At 48.4% G+C, this 17267-nt stretch overlaps 1 protein-coding gene across 1 annotated transcript in view; it reads left to right on the top strand.

Moving 5' to 3' along the window:
- The window catches only part of SMIM35 (small integral membrane protein 35), an 83916-nt gene extending 77636 nt beyond the window's left edge, over window positions 1–6280 (top strand). The window contains exons 2-4 of the mRNA XM_037841610.1: window positions 4184–4300; window positions 5257–5290; window positions 6027–6280. Of these exons, the coding sequence (XP_037697538.1) occupies window positions 4184–4300; window positions 5257–5290; window positions 6027–6126 (251 nt within the window). The 3' untranslated portion in view covers window positions 6127–6280. The remainder of the gene's footprint in view (window positions 1–4183; window positions 4301–5256; window positions 5291–6026) is intronic.
- Window positions 6281–17267: the final 10987 nt, after the last annotated feature.

Here is a 17267-nt window from a genome sequence, read left to right as displayed (position 1 = left end):
ATAAAAAATAAGTGAACAATAGGGGGTAAAAAGGAGTATGAGATGTTTTGGGTGTTCTTTTTAATTTTATTTTTATTTTAATTCTTATTCTCATTGTTTTGGAGTAATGGAAATGTTAAAAAAATTGATTGTGATTACATATGCACAACTTTGTGATGAGACTGTGAACAACTGATTGTACACTTTGGATGATTGTATGGTATGTAATATATATCAATAAAATTGCATTAAAAATTGCAATCCTTTTCTTCCGATGCACAGTCTAGGCTAACTGTGATGATGTGATGAGAAAGAAAATAAATATCCACCATGGGGGCCAGAATTCCTTGTGAGGGAGGGGATTGTATTATTTGAAAAATAACTTGACAAGTTCTTCAAATTTGGAAAACTTTGGACATTATTTCTTTAAGTATTTATTTCTGTACCACCCCTCCCATCCCTTTCTCCTCTGAGGACTCCAATTATACAAACATTAGGCTGCTTTTCATTTGTGTTTGTGATGCTCTTTTCATTTATGGTTCATCATATTTCATTTGGTTTCTTTTTGCTATGTCTTCAAATACACTGCCTTTTTCCTTCTGTAACATCTAATCCGCTGAGAATCCCATTCAATATACTTTTAATCTCTAGCACTGTAGTTTTTGTCTCTGGAAATAGGAGTTGGGTCATTTTTAATATCTTCAAATGTCTACCTAAAATTTTGAATATATGAAGTACAATTAGAAGAATAATTATTTCAATGCCCTTTTTGCTAATTCTAACATAGTCAGTTCTGGGTTGGTTTCGATAGATTATTTTCCTCCTTATGGGCCATATTTCCCTGTTCTTTCACATGCCTGGTAATTCTTTGATTGGATGCCAGACATAGTGAATTTGACCTTGCTGAGAGCTGGATACTTTTGTATTCCCATAAGTGTTCTTGGAAGCAGTTAAATTACTCGGAAACTGTTTGGTCCCTGCTGGTCTTGCTTTTATGATTTGTTAGGTGGGTCTGGAGCATTGCTCAGTCTAGGGCTAGTTTTCCCCAACTAACCATTATTGAGGGAGACCTTTCTGCATTCTCTACCCAGTGTCCTGTGAGAGATGAGTTTTTCCAATCTGGCTCATGGGAGCAGGCATGGTTCCCAGCCCTGTGTGAGTAAGTGCTGGGTACCACTCCCGCTGATCTTTCCAGATTATTCTCTCTCTAGCTTCAAGCAGTTTCTTCACACACATGCACTGCTCTGGACGTCTCTGTGGCTCTCTGGGCAGTTCGCATCTCTGCTGTGAAATCTGGCTGCCATGATCTCTCCAGACTGTCTCCACAACTCACAATTTTTGATATGTAGTGTTTTCGATATCAATAAGTGCTAACTATTTTCTAATTTCCCTGGTGATGTACTATTTTATTCATTTTAAAGGGTACTAAGAAGTGTGCCACTTAGTTTCCAAATATTCAAAAATTTTCCAGATAACTTTCTTCTTAATTTCTAATATAATTCTGGGTCAGAGAACATATTGCATATGATTTCAGTCTTTTAAAATTTATTAAGACATGTTTTATGGCCCAGAGTATAGTATATTTTGATGAATGTTCCATGTGTACTTGAATGTGCATCGAGTATATATTAGGTGTAGTATTTACAAATGTCTACTAGGTCAAGTTGGTTGATAGTGTTGTCTCCTACAAATCCTTACTGATTTCTGTTCTGTCGGTTAGTGAGAGGAAAGAGTTGAATTCTCTAACGTTGATTGTGGATTTGTCTAGTTTTTCATTTAGTCTCTCCATTTTTCCTTGTAATATGTTGAAGCTGTATAATTAGGTGCCTGCACATTTAGGATTGCTATGTCCTCTTGATGAACTGGACATTTTATCATTATGAAATGGACTTTTAAAATCTTTGGTAATGTTTCTTGTTCTGATATAAATATAACCACTAAAGCTTTTTAATTAGTTTTTCATGGTATATTTTTATTTACCCTTTTACATTTAACTCATATGTGACACATATTGCAAAACCTAGAACAATCAATAAAAAATAAAGAAATGATGTATAGCAAATAATCAGAAACTAAATGGCATGATGGCAAATTTTGACAGAGAATTGGAAATTATAGAAAAGAATTAAATTGAAATTCTACAAATGAAAAATGCAAATGAAATTAAGAACACAAAGGATAGTTTTAGTAGCATATTGGACACAGATGAAGAGAGAATAATTAATCAACTAGAAGGTAGAGCAGAAAAAATACTCACAAGTGAAGTCCAGAGTGACAAATGGATGAAAAATGCTAAAACAATTTTATGTTTAATGTTAAACTTTTTAACTGAATTTTAAATACCCTTCACAACAACGGCAGATGTTTTAGCTTCTACATAAAAAACTTCCAAAAGTTTTAGTTTGACTTCATGAATTAGATGCAAAAATTGAGCCATTACTGAAATTAACTGCTAACTCTCTACCTCTCTTATAAAGAGTATCTGCTATAACATCCAAACTGACATCTGTCTTAATAAATAGTAAAACGATAGTCAAACACCTCACCCCATGTATTTGAGAACTAAAAAGGCACTACCAAAGAACTCCAGTGGGATGGAGCTGGACTTCGATGTGAGGCTGCTGTGCCAAGGGTGGTGCTCTACCACTGCATCCCTGCCCTCTGGGCAACACTCCTGGAGCATCAGGGCCCCAAAGCCATGCTTCATTCTTCCATGCTCCCTGGCACCGCATTGGGTCGGTATGGGGCTGGTCTTACTCTTTTTTCCCTGCCCTGGCAGAGGTGGTTTGGCTCCATGGTGCTCCCACCATCAGCCTCTTCCTCAGAATCAAGTGCTCCCAGTCTGCTTCTGCTTCTGGCCCATCTCATCTCCCTGCAGGGTTTCTTTCGCCCTTTTTTTTTTCTTTCTTTTTTTTTTTTTTTTTTGGTTTGTTTTACAAATAAAAATAAATTTAACTAAAAGCTCACACCGGAAAAAGGGGAGAAGTGGTGAGTATACCAGCAGAACCAAGCCCAAAAGTTAACACCCCGATGCTGGGCACACAGGAACTTTGTAGGGAGGGTGGCAAGGACCCTCGGGTCTCTGCTCCTTGGGGCTCTCCAGGCTGCTGCTCCTGACCACCAGGCATCAAACTGAAGCGAGACCTCCTGGGCTGTCACCCAAGCAGGCAACACATAGAAAGTCTTGTTGCCTTTTCCAACAAGTAGACCAGAATCTGGTGGCTTCAGGAAGGCCTCTGAGCCTGAACTATCTCTATTATCAGATGGCTATTACTTTGCATTAACAAGCTCCAAATACTGGCTGGGCTAACACTAAAATACCAGGTATTAGACATTCACGTCTCAGTATAGCTAAGCTGAACTAGTTAGCGCATATCAATACTCCCAGGGGACAGACATTGTGATGGGCAGTTGGGAGGGAGGAGAGGAAATTTTGAGCGTGGTGCAGGTTGGTTGGTGTTGGGTGCTGTGAGAGGGCCCTGGGCAGCCCCACAAAGGATGCTGTTCTAGTTTGCTAATGCTGCTGCAATGCAAAACACCAGAAATTGATTGGCTTTTATAAAGGGGGTTTATTTGGTTACAGAGTTACAGTCTTGAGACCATAAAGTGTCCAAGGTAGTGCATCAGCAATCGGGTACATTCACTAGAGGATGGCCAATGGTGTCCAGAAAACCTCTGTTAGCCTGGAAGCTAACAGAAGATGCCTGTGGCTGCCATCTGCTCTGGAGTTCTGGTTTCAAAATGGCTTTCTCCCAGGACTTTTCACTCTAGGCTGCAGCTCCTCAAAAATATCACTCTTAGTTGCTCTTGGGGCGTTTGTCCTGTCTTGGCTTCTCTGGAGCAAAAGTCTGCTTTCAAAGGCCATTTCCAAAACGTTGCTCTGTAAGCTGCAGCTCCTCTCTCAGCTCCTATGCATTCTTCAAAGTGTCCCTCTTGGCTGTAGCAAGCTCGCTCCTTCTGTCTGAGCTTATATAGTGCTCTAGTAAACAAATCAAGGCCCACGCTCAATGGGCAGGGCCACACCTCCATGGAAATTCTCTAATGAGAGTTATCACCTACAGTTGGGTGGGCCCCATTTCCATGGAAACAATCAAAGAATCTAATCAACACTACTATGTCTGCCCACACAAGATTGCATCAAAAATAACAGCATTTTGGGGGACATAATACATTCAAACTGGCACAATGCTGTGTCTCTTTGCAGGTGAAGACTCCATCAGTACCTTGGGCCTCATCCTTGGGGTGGGGCTGTCGCTACTGCTCGTGTCCATCCTTGGCTACAGCCTGGCCAAGTGGTATCAGCGTGGGTACTGCTGGGATGGTGAGTGAGCACCAGACCCTGTTGCCCACAGCCCACCCAGCCTCTCTACTCCCTTAGCTGTCGGCAGAGCCAGGCGGGGCTGCACACCCTTCTGCATGGCTGGGTGCAAAAATACTTCCTGTGATGGTTGCAGTGGTTGAAGACTTCAGGGGATGGCTGAGTACTTGAGGTGGTGGGGGTGGGGTAGTGGGGCCTTCAGCGAGGCAGTGGGGCTCCTCCCTCCCCAGCAAGCAACCAGCTTCCTCCTCCCTTTGAGCCCCCAGGAGTCCGTCCCAGAGGCCTAGGTGGGTCCTGAGGTCAAGGGCCATGAGGCAGATTGGCCAAGCCCCAGGTGTCCCCCACTCTGGTCCTGTGTGTCATCTCCTCCCCTGGCTGTGGGGCTTGAGAAGCTCTCTCCTGGGTTTACTGGTGCTTCAGCTTCACTAGAAGTCTCCTGGAATTTGCTAAGGTACTCTCAACTCTGAGGCACTTCTATACTGCTCATAGGACCCTGAGATTGCTGGGCAGGCGTGTGGGAATGCCAAGAGGTAGAGAACATTTCCGAGATCTGCATTTAATTTTAAGAGATCCCATGGCTATTTGTTGAGCACATATGCAACAGAAATGATTAGAACATCCTTTTCTATGGAGGAGGATGTGAGGCTAAAGTCTTGGGGCTGGTAAGTGGTAGAGCCAGTATTCAAAGCCAGGACTGTTGCCTTCCCAAGGTGATCAGGGCCCTTAGCAGGAGGGCTTCCCAGTAGCAGGGTCTGCCCTGCGAAAGCTGGTGTCACTGTCTGGGAAGATGAGTAGGAAGCAGACACTGAAGGAACTTGAGACCCTTCCCCAGAGTCCCATGGCCCAGCCCAACCACCCAACTCCCAGACAGGGGTGAGGGAGCACCGGGTCTTCCCAGCAGGGTGGTGGACAGTTCTCTCTGAAAGCAATAACCCTTTTGTTTTGGATTTTCTTCCTAGGGCCTAATTTTGTCTTCAACTTGTACCAAATCCGGTGAGTAGATCCAGGACATTATCTGGGGACTGCGGAAAGGGTTAGGTGTTATTGAGAAAGAATCAAATACTGAGCCATAATTTTCCACTTACCGCCCCTGTCTCCTCCCTATGCTCCTAAGCAAACAAGAGAAAAGGAAGGAGCCAGAGCATTCATTTAGAAAAGTCCCATGAATTAAAACCAGAATGAGGATATGACCATGAAATATCACCCTCTGATGGTGGTGGTCCTTTTACTATTCACCCTCAGGCAGGTATACTCTTTCATTTATTCATTCACACATCATTTATGAAGTAAATATGTACTGTAGTGAGTAGTGTGGTATTAATTTCTAGGGATACTAAGATGACAGAGCATAGTCTCTGTCTTCAAGCATTCTACTATCTCTGGTGGAGACAGACCTGAATACAAATAGTATAATCTTGGGCACAATGTGGTGCCAGAAGAGTGGAGAAAGTGAAGAAAATCAGGGATTTGGGAAATAGGCAGCCTTAGAAAATCAGAAAGTCTTTTTGGGGTAAGTCATCTGGTCTCCTCTGTGACATTGGCTGGGGCTGCTCCTCTTCTGGCCCTGAGAGATGGGGTTACTCCTTTTCTGGAAGATAAGTCGGTGAGTCAGTGACATGGCGATACTCCCAATGCCAGGAAGTTCTCATGTTCTAGTCTAGGGAGATGGGGTCCCAGGGAGAGGCTTGGTTCTCAGCCTCAGAAGCTTGATTGGATGCTTTTTTTCCAGGAACCTGAAGGAGCTGGAGGTGGGTCCACCCTTCACCATTAGTGGCCACATCAGCAGCCCAGATGGTGGCTACATGAGGTTCTCAGATAGGCTGGTCTGATGGGGGCAGCACCAGGCTTCTGGAGCCCCAGAGAGGTGAGTGGGAATGTTGGAGAACTTCCCAAACAAGTGTGATGTCCAAGAAGACCCCAAGAAGGTCCGGTAGCTATGCCTAGCACCAAGGGCTGGTTGGAACCCAGGGAGGTTATTTGGCCCATCCTCCACCTGCTGGGATGTGGATGCTGGAGGAGACGGTCTCAGAGATAAAAGACTGGAGTCCCTGCCTCAGTTCTACACCGGGCCTACTCCACTTGCCCATCCAATCCATGACCCACCCCTCTGTCCTTTGGGAGGTTCTATTTTCACTCAGACTGAAGTTTCTAGAACAGAGTTTTCTATCTCAATCCTTTGCTCTGAGATGAAGTTTCCACAGATGGCCATGCTCTCCAAGAAGCATCACTCTTGAGCTCCAGTTTCTGAACTTTCTAAGCCCAGGAGCCTCCCTGCTTTATGGCTGGCTAACCCTTTGGTCACGCCTTACCTCCAGTGGCCTTCAAGCCCACCCCTCATCTACATCTCAACTGCTTTTCCCCATCCAAACAGTTTCTCCATCCAGCAGTCCATAGTCGAGCCTCAGTTCCTTTCTCATCTTCTCCCCCAGAATACCACGCTCAACTTGTCTGTTCCTCCCCTTTTGCCCGGGAGAAGCTTGGGTTCTCTTTTTCACCCTCCTTTTTCCTTTCTCTGCAGGAGGTGACTCCTGGCTCAGCACCTGCTCCTCCCAGACTCCTCTGGGCTGCCCTCCCTTCCCTCCAGTCTCTGAGGCCTGGCCTGGCCCCTTGTGAAGAGTGAGAGGTGATGCCCCATCAGCCTGTGGAATCGGAGTCCTGGGGGAGTCAGGCCCCTGGGGATTGGGTCTGGTGAGCAGCAGTGGCTTTCTCACAGAAACGAAAGCAAAGGCCATTCCCCAGGGAGGCGGGACTGGTTCCCAGGAGGCCTCCGAAACGGCACAAAGAGTTTCGGGTGTCATGGAAAGCAAAGCCCTGCCCAGCTGAGCCCAGTGTGGGCAAAGCCAGGAGACTCAGTGGGGAGCCCCTCATGGCGTCCCTGATCAGTTCCCCTCAAGGGGCTGATGCTGGGGGCTTGGAAACCAGTGATATCTTCAATAAGGCAAAGCCATGTGGAAATGGAGGGGATTCCAGACATGGTGTTCAATGTTCCCACCGGAAGCCAACTTCCCTCTTTAAGCCTAAGGCTGAGCTGAGGCCTCCACTCTGCCTGACCTCCTCTAGTCCTTGGTTCTGGCACTTTCACCCCGAGACACCCCGGTTCAACCCGCTGCCAACCAGTCTCACTGCCTCCCAGACATGTCAGCCCCCAATGGTGATGGGGGTGGAAGCAGTCTAGAAACACAATCTTCTGTTCTAGGCTCCTGTGGTGGGGTAGCCGTGGTAGCACAGGGAGAGCTCTATCTGCATTTCCTGTGCGTGGTGTGCCCTGTGATGGGGAGAGTGGACCAGAAGTGGTGGGAGGGGGTGAGAGACCCAGGCAAGGCTGGAGGAAGCAGACAACGCATGTAGGAAGTCAAGAACTGAATATAGCTTAGTGGATGGCAGAAGAATTTGTCTGGTGAGCCGTCGCTTCCTCTGGTCTGTGCCCTAGTGGACAGGAGGGGGAGCCCACACTGGGTTACCAGCTTGATGCTTAAGGCCAGAGGAACCAAATTCGTGGGGACAGCTGTGGATCCATGTGGGTCTGAGCAGGGGACCCTGACACTTCTGAAACTTGCAGTTAGACCTGCTGGCCACTGGTCTCTACTCTACCAGTGCCCCAGCAACAAGGCAGACAGATGCAGGAGCACAGGACAGCGATGGGCAAGGAGAAGAGAAGTTATATATTATTTGTCTTCCTACCCTCCTTTTCCTGAGGTCTCATTTCTGTCTTGCTTTGGGATCTACCAGATTGTAGGGGAAGGAAGAAGAGGGGCCTTAGCAGCTCTTACTCCCTCACCTTCTGCCAGTGTCTGGGGGGCATTCTCCTGGGCTCTGACCCAATAAACCAAGTCTCTGGATTTGGACGGCTTCAACAAGGATCCATCTCTCCTATCCTCAGGTGGGCGAGGTGGGGAAGAGTCCCCAGCTTTAGATGACTCCCTTCCTTGAAGGCCCCTTGCAGGTGGGAGGGAGTTATGCTGACTGTGACTTCCTTCTTTCTTGGATTTCAATTCTAAGGGCTGGGTCCCCTTCTTAACTCATGGGATTTCCAGCCCTAATAAAACCTCCAAATCTCCCCTGCTCAGCATGGATCCTGGGTCTGCAGTTCATTCAGGGCCACCTGAGGCCCGTGGAAGTGCTCAGGACTCTGCCACCTTGGGGAAACTTGGAAGGATGATGGGGACCCAGGTGGCCCTGGGCCCAGGTCTTGTGGCTTCAGGTGAGGAGACGGGACAGCTGCCGAGGGCTGGGAGAACGGAGGGTATTTCCCATCCTTGGGAGCGGAACTGAGACTGGGCTACTTCCTCTTTCAGGGCCCTCTGACGTTCTCCCTGTCCCCTCTGCCTCCCCCGTGTTTTCCTTACTTCCGCAGCCCCACTGACCAGCATGGCTCTTTTCACCCTTGGGCCCCAGGCCCTACCCTAAGGTTCTACATGTTTCTGTTGAGGTTCCAGCTTGATCAGAAATGATTTGGGAGCAGATGCTTAGAAATCCTGCCACAGGTCTAGCTGGGCTGGGTGCTGACCTGGCCTCCCCAGCACCCCCTCCCTCCTCTTAACCGTTCTTCCTTCCGTTGTCCCCAGGAGCTAAGAAGAGCCACAAGACTAGCAGTCCAGTGGGTGGCCACTCCCCAGTGCTCTGCAATGTGGTGGCCCCTTCGTGCCTTTGCCAGGGCCGTTCCCCAGCCTGGAGTACCCTCCTCTCTCCCCTTCTTGTGTCCTAGATGTGGTCTCCCACAGTGGAGTTCAAGTCCCTTCATTCCTTAGGACTCAAAACTCGATATCTCCTATTTTACTCCTAACTGTTGGTTGGTCGTGTTTCCCCCATGTGTGCTGTTCCCAACCAGGCTGACCCCTTTGTGTGCAGGGGTCTGTCCCAGAGGTCTCTGGAAATCCCCCAAACCGGAGCACACATGAGGCGCTCAATAGGGGCCTGCTGAGTAGAGAAGAAACACCCAATTTGGCCACACAAGGCCGCCTTGTCTAGGAAAAAGTCCTGGGAGACCCAAGGAGGAGCAGGAACTGCTTGCACAGTACTCAGTCTATTATTAGTCCTGTTATACATTATGGGGAGATTGGGGCTCAGAGAGGGGGTGTGCTTTGCCCAAGGCTGCACAGCCAGTCTTTGGCTGCACTGGAGCCTGGGTTGAGTCTGTGGCCTCACAGATGCGGCCAGATCTCAGAGATCAGCAGTGGTGGGGACTGAACGCTGCAGAATTGGGTCTGGCCCTGGCCCTGCCCTGTCATGCTGGGTGTCCATGAGCCAGTCACTCTACCTCCCTGCATCAGCATTTGGAAGTCGAGGGATTGGACTACTTCTTCCCCAAAGCTTCTCCCTCCTCTTCTCTGCAGAAGAACAAAGTTCCTGTTTCTTTAAAAAAAAATACTTCTCTGTATGCTTAGTGTTTAGCATAGGGGCCAGGCACATAGTAGTTGCTCAATAAACAATTAAAAGATGCAAGTGCAAAGTGTGGTTATCACTTTCTAATCTAGGAGATGACAGTTGAAAAGTGACTGCAGGAGTTTCTTTAAACCCTGATGGTTTAGGATTCTAACTATTACTCAGCCTTTCCCTGACCCTGGTTATATTTGACCAGCATCCAAGACTGGACCATTCCCAACAAATCCTTCTTTACCGGGAAGATGAAACACTAATGGCTAGTGCAGGGAAGGGAGGAGCTCCATAGCCACAGTCACATTTCAAACCCACTGCTTTACAGGTGAGCTAACAGAGGCTCAGAGTCTGGTGAAATGATCTCTGCAAGACCAGGCAAGAATGTGTTTTCTTTATAATCCTCCATCATCCACTTCTAGCCTCTGCCCAAGTGGAAGCTTCCCTGGGCTCCCTGGCTCTCTGGTATCTGATTTATTTTCTGGGTCTCCTGGGATGATGAGAAGGGCTTCTCAGGCATCTTCCCCAGGCTCAGCCCAAGCCCTGAGCTCTTTCCTGACCCACTCCTCATTCTTTTATTTTTATACTCCCTTTGACCTCCAAGTCAACAAATTCTACCCATTCTCCATGTCAGCTCAAATCTTCCTTTTCCAGGAATCGCTTCTGATTTTTAATTACAAATATTCTCTAATTCTCATTATTATTAATTATTGTTTCCTTGTACTCATTCATTCATTCAGCTTCTGTAATAGGCCATGCGCTGTGCCTGGCATGTGGGGGACTCCAGCAGCCCTTGTGTCTAATGCTGCCCTCTCCTATTTGACGGGCACTTGTTGCAGGCAGAACTCAGGTTTCAACCTCTGCTGAGTTCTCTGTTGTGCCTGGGTGGCCCCTTCCATAGCCAGACACGTCTCAGGAAGTGATGCTGAGTGATTACTCAGCCTCTTCAGAACGTCCTGGGCTTTGCTTCCTCCCTGGCAGCCCAACCGTGGATGCTCCGAAACCAAAAATTTTAATTTCCTCTCTCTATCCCTAACCACTTTCAACACTGTGCTATTATCATACACAGTTCTGAAGACAGAGCACACTCAGAAGATGATTTTTTTTCTATTTGTAGCTCAAGGGATGATTGAAACCAAGGATAGGCTGGGCACGTGAGCAGGAGACTCTTCTCCATTGTACGTTCCCTCTCAAGTCGTAAGGATCTTGCTCCATGCCAGTGGCCATGGAGGGTCTGGGTGACGAGACCCAGGAGGCCAGAAGCTAGGGTGTCCCCTCTTCTGCACCATGGACTGAGAGCTCAAAGTGGGAGCAGATGGGAGTACCACTGCTATCTTTTAAACCGCCTGGTGATCAAAAGCCATCTTGAACTGGTGATATGTGAGCAGATCTGGTACAAAACAGGAAGCCAGTGACCTGGTGAACTCTCACACTTGGAGCCAGAAGTGAAAATGTTCTGCCTGCCCAGGTAGCAGCAGGCCTACAAAACAGCAGCCAGGGCAGCACTGGAGGCCAAGGCCTTGGGAGACTTCCTGTCTCCTGGATTTTTACCTGCAGAGCTGTGGGATTGTCTACAGTGAGGAGGCTCCTAGGCTTTGGGGAGCAGGTTCCTCATACACAAACAGAAGCCACTGGGAGACAAATGGGTGGAAAAGGTTAGGAGCCTCATCTTCCATTCCAGGCCCAGTTCCTCCCCTTGCAGATGGTGGGTTCAGGTTCCCTGGGCCCTAGTTGCCTTGTTTGTAGACTGCCACAAGGTCCCTTCCAGCTGGGAGGCTACCGCAGGGCATGGGGGACTTCAGTTCCCCAGTGCTGGGGTGGAGGCGCAGAGAGGCTTCTTTGTGCGTGTGTGCATATGTGTGTGCTGTGGAGGTGAGCCAAAGAGGTGTGCTGGGACCTGTCTACCTGTCTTGTTGTCTGCTGTGTTCCCAGAAGACCTGGCCCACAGCAGGTACTCAGTGCATGTTTGCCCAAGGAGCAAGTGACTGCAGGCTGAAAATTTTCCTGGCCCTTTGCCTTTGTCTGCTGACCACATCCCCTTTGCTTTAGGCTTCCTGTTTAGTCTATATCCTTGAATCCATCCCAAGAGTCATAGGATGAGGATAGCAGGAAGGGAAAAATCTTGGTATATAGTATGACTTAGATAAGAAGCTAACAAGCCTGAAAATAAAATTCAAAATCAAATTTATCCACCTGAATACAATATCTGAATAACTGGAGAGATTGTGGCAGGGGCTGGGGGTGGAGAATGGGTATATGGGAACTCCCTGGCTTTCTGGGCAAGTTTTCTGTAAGCCTAGAACTGCTCTAAAAATAAAGTCTTTTAGAAAAAAAAAAATCAAAATTATGTACAGCCTGCTTCCTTTTAGGCTCAGTCTAATGTTTCCCAAGGGCAGACTGAGGTCCGGGTGGCCATCATCCCTGCTGCCATCTCATGTTTGGATATGATACTTCAACTTCTTTCAGGTGCTTTTCCTTGAGAGGAAATCCATTTAGTCATGCATTCATTAATTCATCAGAAATTTATTGAGCACCTATTACTATCTGTTAGGCATTAGTTGGGTGCTCAGGATATGGTGATGAATCCAAAGGAGTTCCTGCTGGCAGCAAGTGTACACTGAAATGACTGAAGGTTCAACAATAGCAATGTGCCTGGGACAATATGGGTGAAGTCAGGTGGAGGATTACTCTCTCCATTTGACAGATGAGAAGACTGAGGCCGCCAGAGCTGACACAACAGACTAGTGTCAAGAGAACAGATAAGGACAGATCTGGGTAAGCCTAGAATCCCGATCTCCCAAGAGCCAGCCTGGTCCAGCACTCTTTCCACTTCCTGGGTCTGCTGCTTCTTCCTGCTTCCCCTTGGGGCATCTCTGGAACAATGGCCCAACCCCGGAAGTCCATTCAGGCTGAATGGACAGAACACTCATTCCATTGCATCAGACAGCACGGTGCTTGTGCTACTTCACGTTCCACCTCCGCCTCAGATTTGAACTGAAGACTCAGAGCTCCTTATAATGTCTGAAACAGGACTCAATTTCTGAATCTCCTAACCTCCTCATACCATATTTAGTAAATCACATACCTCATCCTCTCACCCCAGTTCCTTTTAATTCTGACGAATGTGCACTGAGCACCTACTAGGTACCTGTCACTGCATGAGGCAAACAGGAATATGTCATGCTCCCTCCTTTCATTCTCATGGAAGAGACAGCTGACTGCCTCTTAACTGAAATGCTGTTCAGTGACAGGTTCCACGTTAGGAGCACATGCAGGGTCTGAGTGGTCCAGAGAGGCTGCATAGAGGAGGGGACCCGTGAGCTGCCTTAAAGGAGCAAAGCAGGGGAAAAGCATAGTGGGACGAGGACCCGGATGGCCCAGAAGCCCAAAGGATGGACAGCACGGGGTGTTAGGGGAGGACAGGTAGGCCTGAGGGCCGTAGGGGACAGGTGGTGGGGAGGGGAATGGAGAGGGGCACCATCATAGAGAACCTTCCGGTTTATGCTAAGCCTTTGAGTGTTGTTTTACAGGCAATGGGGAGCCATTGGGTAGTGGAACACAATGCTCAGATTTGCATCTTAGAACTTTAACTCAGTGGGCTGTAGGGAGGATTGTTTGGCGGGCAGTGCGGCTGGAGGTTGGGCTGGAGCAGAAGGCTGTGGCAAATAGTTCCCTTGAGGGATAATGAGGACCCAAACCAGGTGGTGCTGGAGGAAGCAGAGAAGAGGGGTATTTAGGAGGACAGTTGAAGAGGGGGGACAGGTAGGCCTTGCTCACCTGGTCCATTAGGGGAAAGGTGAGAGAGAGGGACGGTCTACATCCACCTTTTAGGTTCGGGGCTGTGTGCATGGGAGTAACATTAACCAGGATGGACAACACTAGAGAAAATCTGAATCCGGAAGCAAAATGATGCTGCTGTGCTTGGGCATGTGCAGGAACACCATGGAGCTATTTAATTGGCTATCCAGCAGTTTGTGGAGTGGCCGTGGGCTGGAAGTTATCAGAAGTAGGACTTGGTGGTTGCCTCGGTGAGGGCAGTTTCAGTGGACTGGTGGGGATGAGAGCTTGATTCCAGGGCACTGAGACCAGTAAGAGCAGGGCTGCCCTAGTTGCACAACTTCAGGGGACGCCGTTCATATAACACAGCACAGGAGGTGGGTGGTGTTCCCTGAGTTGTGCAATGCAGCAGAAGCAGTATTAAGCAGAAACAGTGAGTGTAGACTGCTCTTTCACAATCTCCCTGGTTGTGAGGGGAGGGAGAGAACATGCTGCTGACCCGAAAGTCTGCAGAACCCTCAGCTCCTCTGCTCCAAAGAGCCCTCCCTGAATGCCCAGCTAGCCTCCTCCATGCCCACGGAAACCATGTCCACATCTCCATCGCCCTCTGCCCCCGCCCCCTCCCTGCTGATTCCAGCTTCCCTGCAGTGAGCAGTTCTGCGTGGGCTCCAACCCACTTTGTGCTGACCATGTCTCATCTCCAGCGCTCACTGCAGGTGGCTCTGCCCCAGGCTCCTCCAGCCTCCTGCACCAGCTGGGAGGGAGGTTAACACCTCATGGGGACCCTCGTAGGTTCGGCAGCCACAGGTCAGTGCTTCTTCCTGTCCACCTCTCAGAGTGTCCCAGTGGGATCCAGCCCCAGTTGTTCCCAGCATCACCAGCTTGACGACATACCCTGGTTTTGGCTTTTCCTTCTCTCCCAGTCCCTCACACCTGCTCTCTGGGATCACCTTCCAAGTAAGGTTCTGCTTTTGGGACAACTGAAATGAAGTCAGCACTTATCACATGACACTCTAACTCTGTCTTTATTCATTTACTTCCTTGCTCATCCACTCATTTATTCAAAAAGATGAACGGAGTGCCTAAGATAGGTTGTAGATTCTAGGAATGCAGGAGTGAACAAAAAAGACCAAGTCCCTGCCCTCCACAAACCTTATCTTTGATTGGCAGGGACTATGAGCAAATAAACACATAAATACATAATATAACCTCAGGTAATGGTAAGTGCTCTGGAGGAAAAAATCTGGGGAAAAAGAGGGATGGAATGGAGATGGGAGGATATTTAGGAAAGGAGAGAGGGTGGTCAGCAAAGGCCCGTCTATGGAGTTTCCATTTGAGCAGACACTTGAATAAAATTAGGAAAGAATCCAGAAGACTGGGAAGACAAGTCCAAGTGGCTGGAGGGGGAAATTAGCTTGATATCCAGGAAGTAGCACGAGAGATGGCAGAGGCAGAGTGGGCCAGGCAGAGAGTGGAGATGTGCAGATGCCAGCTCATTTGGATTTTAAATCTGACCAGAAGCAAATTAGAGAAACTTCATCAGGGGAATAACATTACCTGAATTATATGCTATAAAAATCCCGCTGGCTACGGCATGGAGATCAGACTGAGGGAGCAGGAGGAGAAGCAGAGGGACAGGAAAGAGGCTCTAACGGTGTCCAAGTGAGAGGTGACGGCTTTGACCTGGGTGGTAGCAGCAGGGTGGTGACAAGTAATTGGATTCACCATGTATTTGGAAGGTAAAGCTGGTAGGATGTGGGTTGTAAAGGGAAATGAGATATTTTAGGATGACTCATGGGATTTTGGCCTGAACACCCAGGTGAATGGTGGGGATGTCTACTCAGGTGGGGAAGCCTGGAGGAGGAACAGCATCTGGGGAAAGCAAGAGTTCTGTTTGACGTCATAATTTAGACATCCAGGAGCTGCTGAGAAAGGCAGTTGAGGAGAGTTTAGGGGAGAGTTCTTGGTTGGACATCTGGAAGTCATAGGAATTCAGAGGCGCTTAAAGTTAGGGACAGGATGAGATAATCTAGAGGCAGTAGGGAGAGAAGGATCAATTTTAGAAGGAACAAACAGGAGATCAAGTTATTCCTTAAAGGACTGCCTCCCAGACTTTAGCGTACATCTGAATCACTTGCAACTTATTTACTTTTTCCCTTTGGGAACTGCCCTGGGCCTTGGGGAGAATCTAGGAAGACAAGCGCCCCCAGGTGATTCTGACGTAGGTGAGGAAGAGATGACACTTGGAGAAACTCCGCCCTGAGGTTTAGATAGAGGGGTGTGTGGGGAGGTAGAGGGCGGGCCCAGGGCTGGGGTGACCAGGTTGTAGGACCCTGAAGAACGTTTCTGTTCTCTCCAAGGCTATCTCGAGGCCTTAGCCCCCACCAGCCCTCCTGCTTGGTGAAGGTAGAGGTGTTCAGGTGTGGTAGCCTGCACCCAGGCCTCTGCCCATACCCACTGCAGAGCCCATCAGCTCTGCTGCTTGGTTGGTTTCTTGGAAAGCAACTGTCAGGTGCCTGCATGGGCTTGATGCTTGGTAAGAGCTCTTGGTAAGAGCCAAAGGGGAGGCAGCCTGTTTTTCCTGAAGGCAGGAGGTCATCAGGTGAGTATTCTAATGGCATGTGGCTGCAGGGAGCTTGGGGGACTTCAACCCTGGGTCCCTGTCTCCACCCCCATGGCTGCGGGCTCATCCATAAAGTGGTCATAGCATGCACACTTTTGTATCCAAATCCCCAGCTCTGAACCCTTGCCAGCTGCTGAAGGACCATTCCTATGGTCAACCCATCATGTCTCAGCCAGAATTGACCATTTCCCCTCTTCCCACCCCTGCCAGTGTCGCCCTTCCATGTCTGTATCTCACTTTCCTCATCATCTAGGTTTGAATCTGATTAGCACCTCTGATTCCTTCTTCTTCTTCTTCTTCTTCTTTCATTATAGCCTGTCAGCAAGCCTTGTCAATGCCACTTGGATCTGACCCTTCCTTTCCATTCCCACTGCTCCTGCTCAAGTCCATCAGCACCATTTGATGGGGCCACTGTATAAGCCTCTTATCCACTTTCCCTGCCTCGCCCTTTGTATGGAATATTGATTTCTTCCATAGTGCTGATGACTCTTTGTAATAATATATTTGTTTGTGCATTTATTTGCTTGATGTTTGTCTTTAAAACCAGACATGCCCCTTGAGGCTGTGTCCCATTTGTTTGCCATTTTGTCCCCAGGGCTGAGCATGCAGGTCTGACTTATAGTAGGCACTCAATCACAAGGATGCTGAATAAATGAAATTCTGACTACAATAAAAGCCTCAGTCAGGTCTCCCCACCTAAGCCTTGTCCCCTCTGACCCATGCCTTATGCTCGGGCCAGGGTTATCTCCCCAAATCCCTAACTTTGCTCAACCTCACCCCTCCCTGTCAGAGGGGTTTCCTGGGGTCCACTACCCTTCTTGAATGTTTAGGTGAAGTTAAGATGAAGCCCACGGTGAGCAAAAGTGCTGTGGGTCATTAATAAAATTGCAATTAATTTTAAATTGTAGGTTTGCTTCAAACGAAGGCCCCCACACCCATGATCATTAGAGGAAATGGATGAGTCAAGCCTCCCAGCACTTGGTGTCCTTTAGGTTGGGGTGTGATAAAATCAGCTGCCCCACTCAAACGTGCCTTGCACAGGAACCAGCCCGCAGACCCCAGATGGCCACAAGCCCGAGCTCCCCTCTCCCGCCGTCCGGGGCTCAGAGAACGCCCACCAGCTCTGCAGCATGGGGTGGGGGAGCGCTCAGTGGACACAGCCCCTGGGTGTGTGCTGTAAGAGTGTGTGCATGGGGA

Source organism: Choloepus didactylus, chromosome 6, assembly GCF_015220235.1.
Source record: "Choloepus didactylus isolate mChoDid1 chromosome 6, mChoDid1.pri, whole genome shotgun sequence".
Taxonomy (NCBI): domain Eukaryota; kingdom Metazoa; phylum Chordata; class Mammalia; order Pilosa; family Megalonychidae; genus Choloepus; species Choloepus didactylus.
This window is presented reverse-complemented; position numbering and strand designations above follow the sequence as displayed.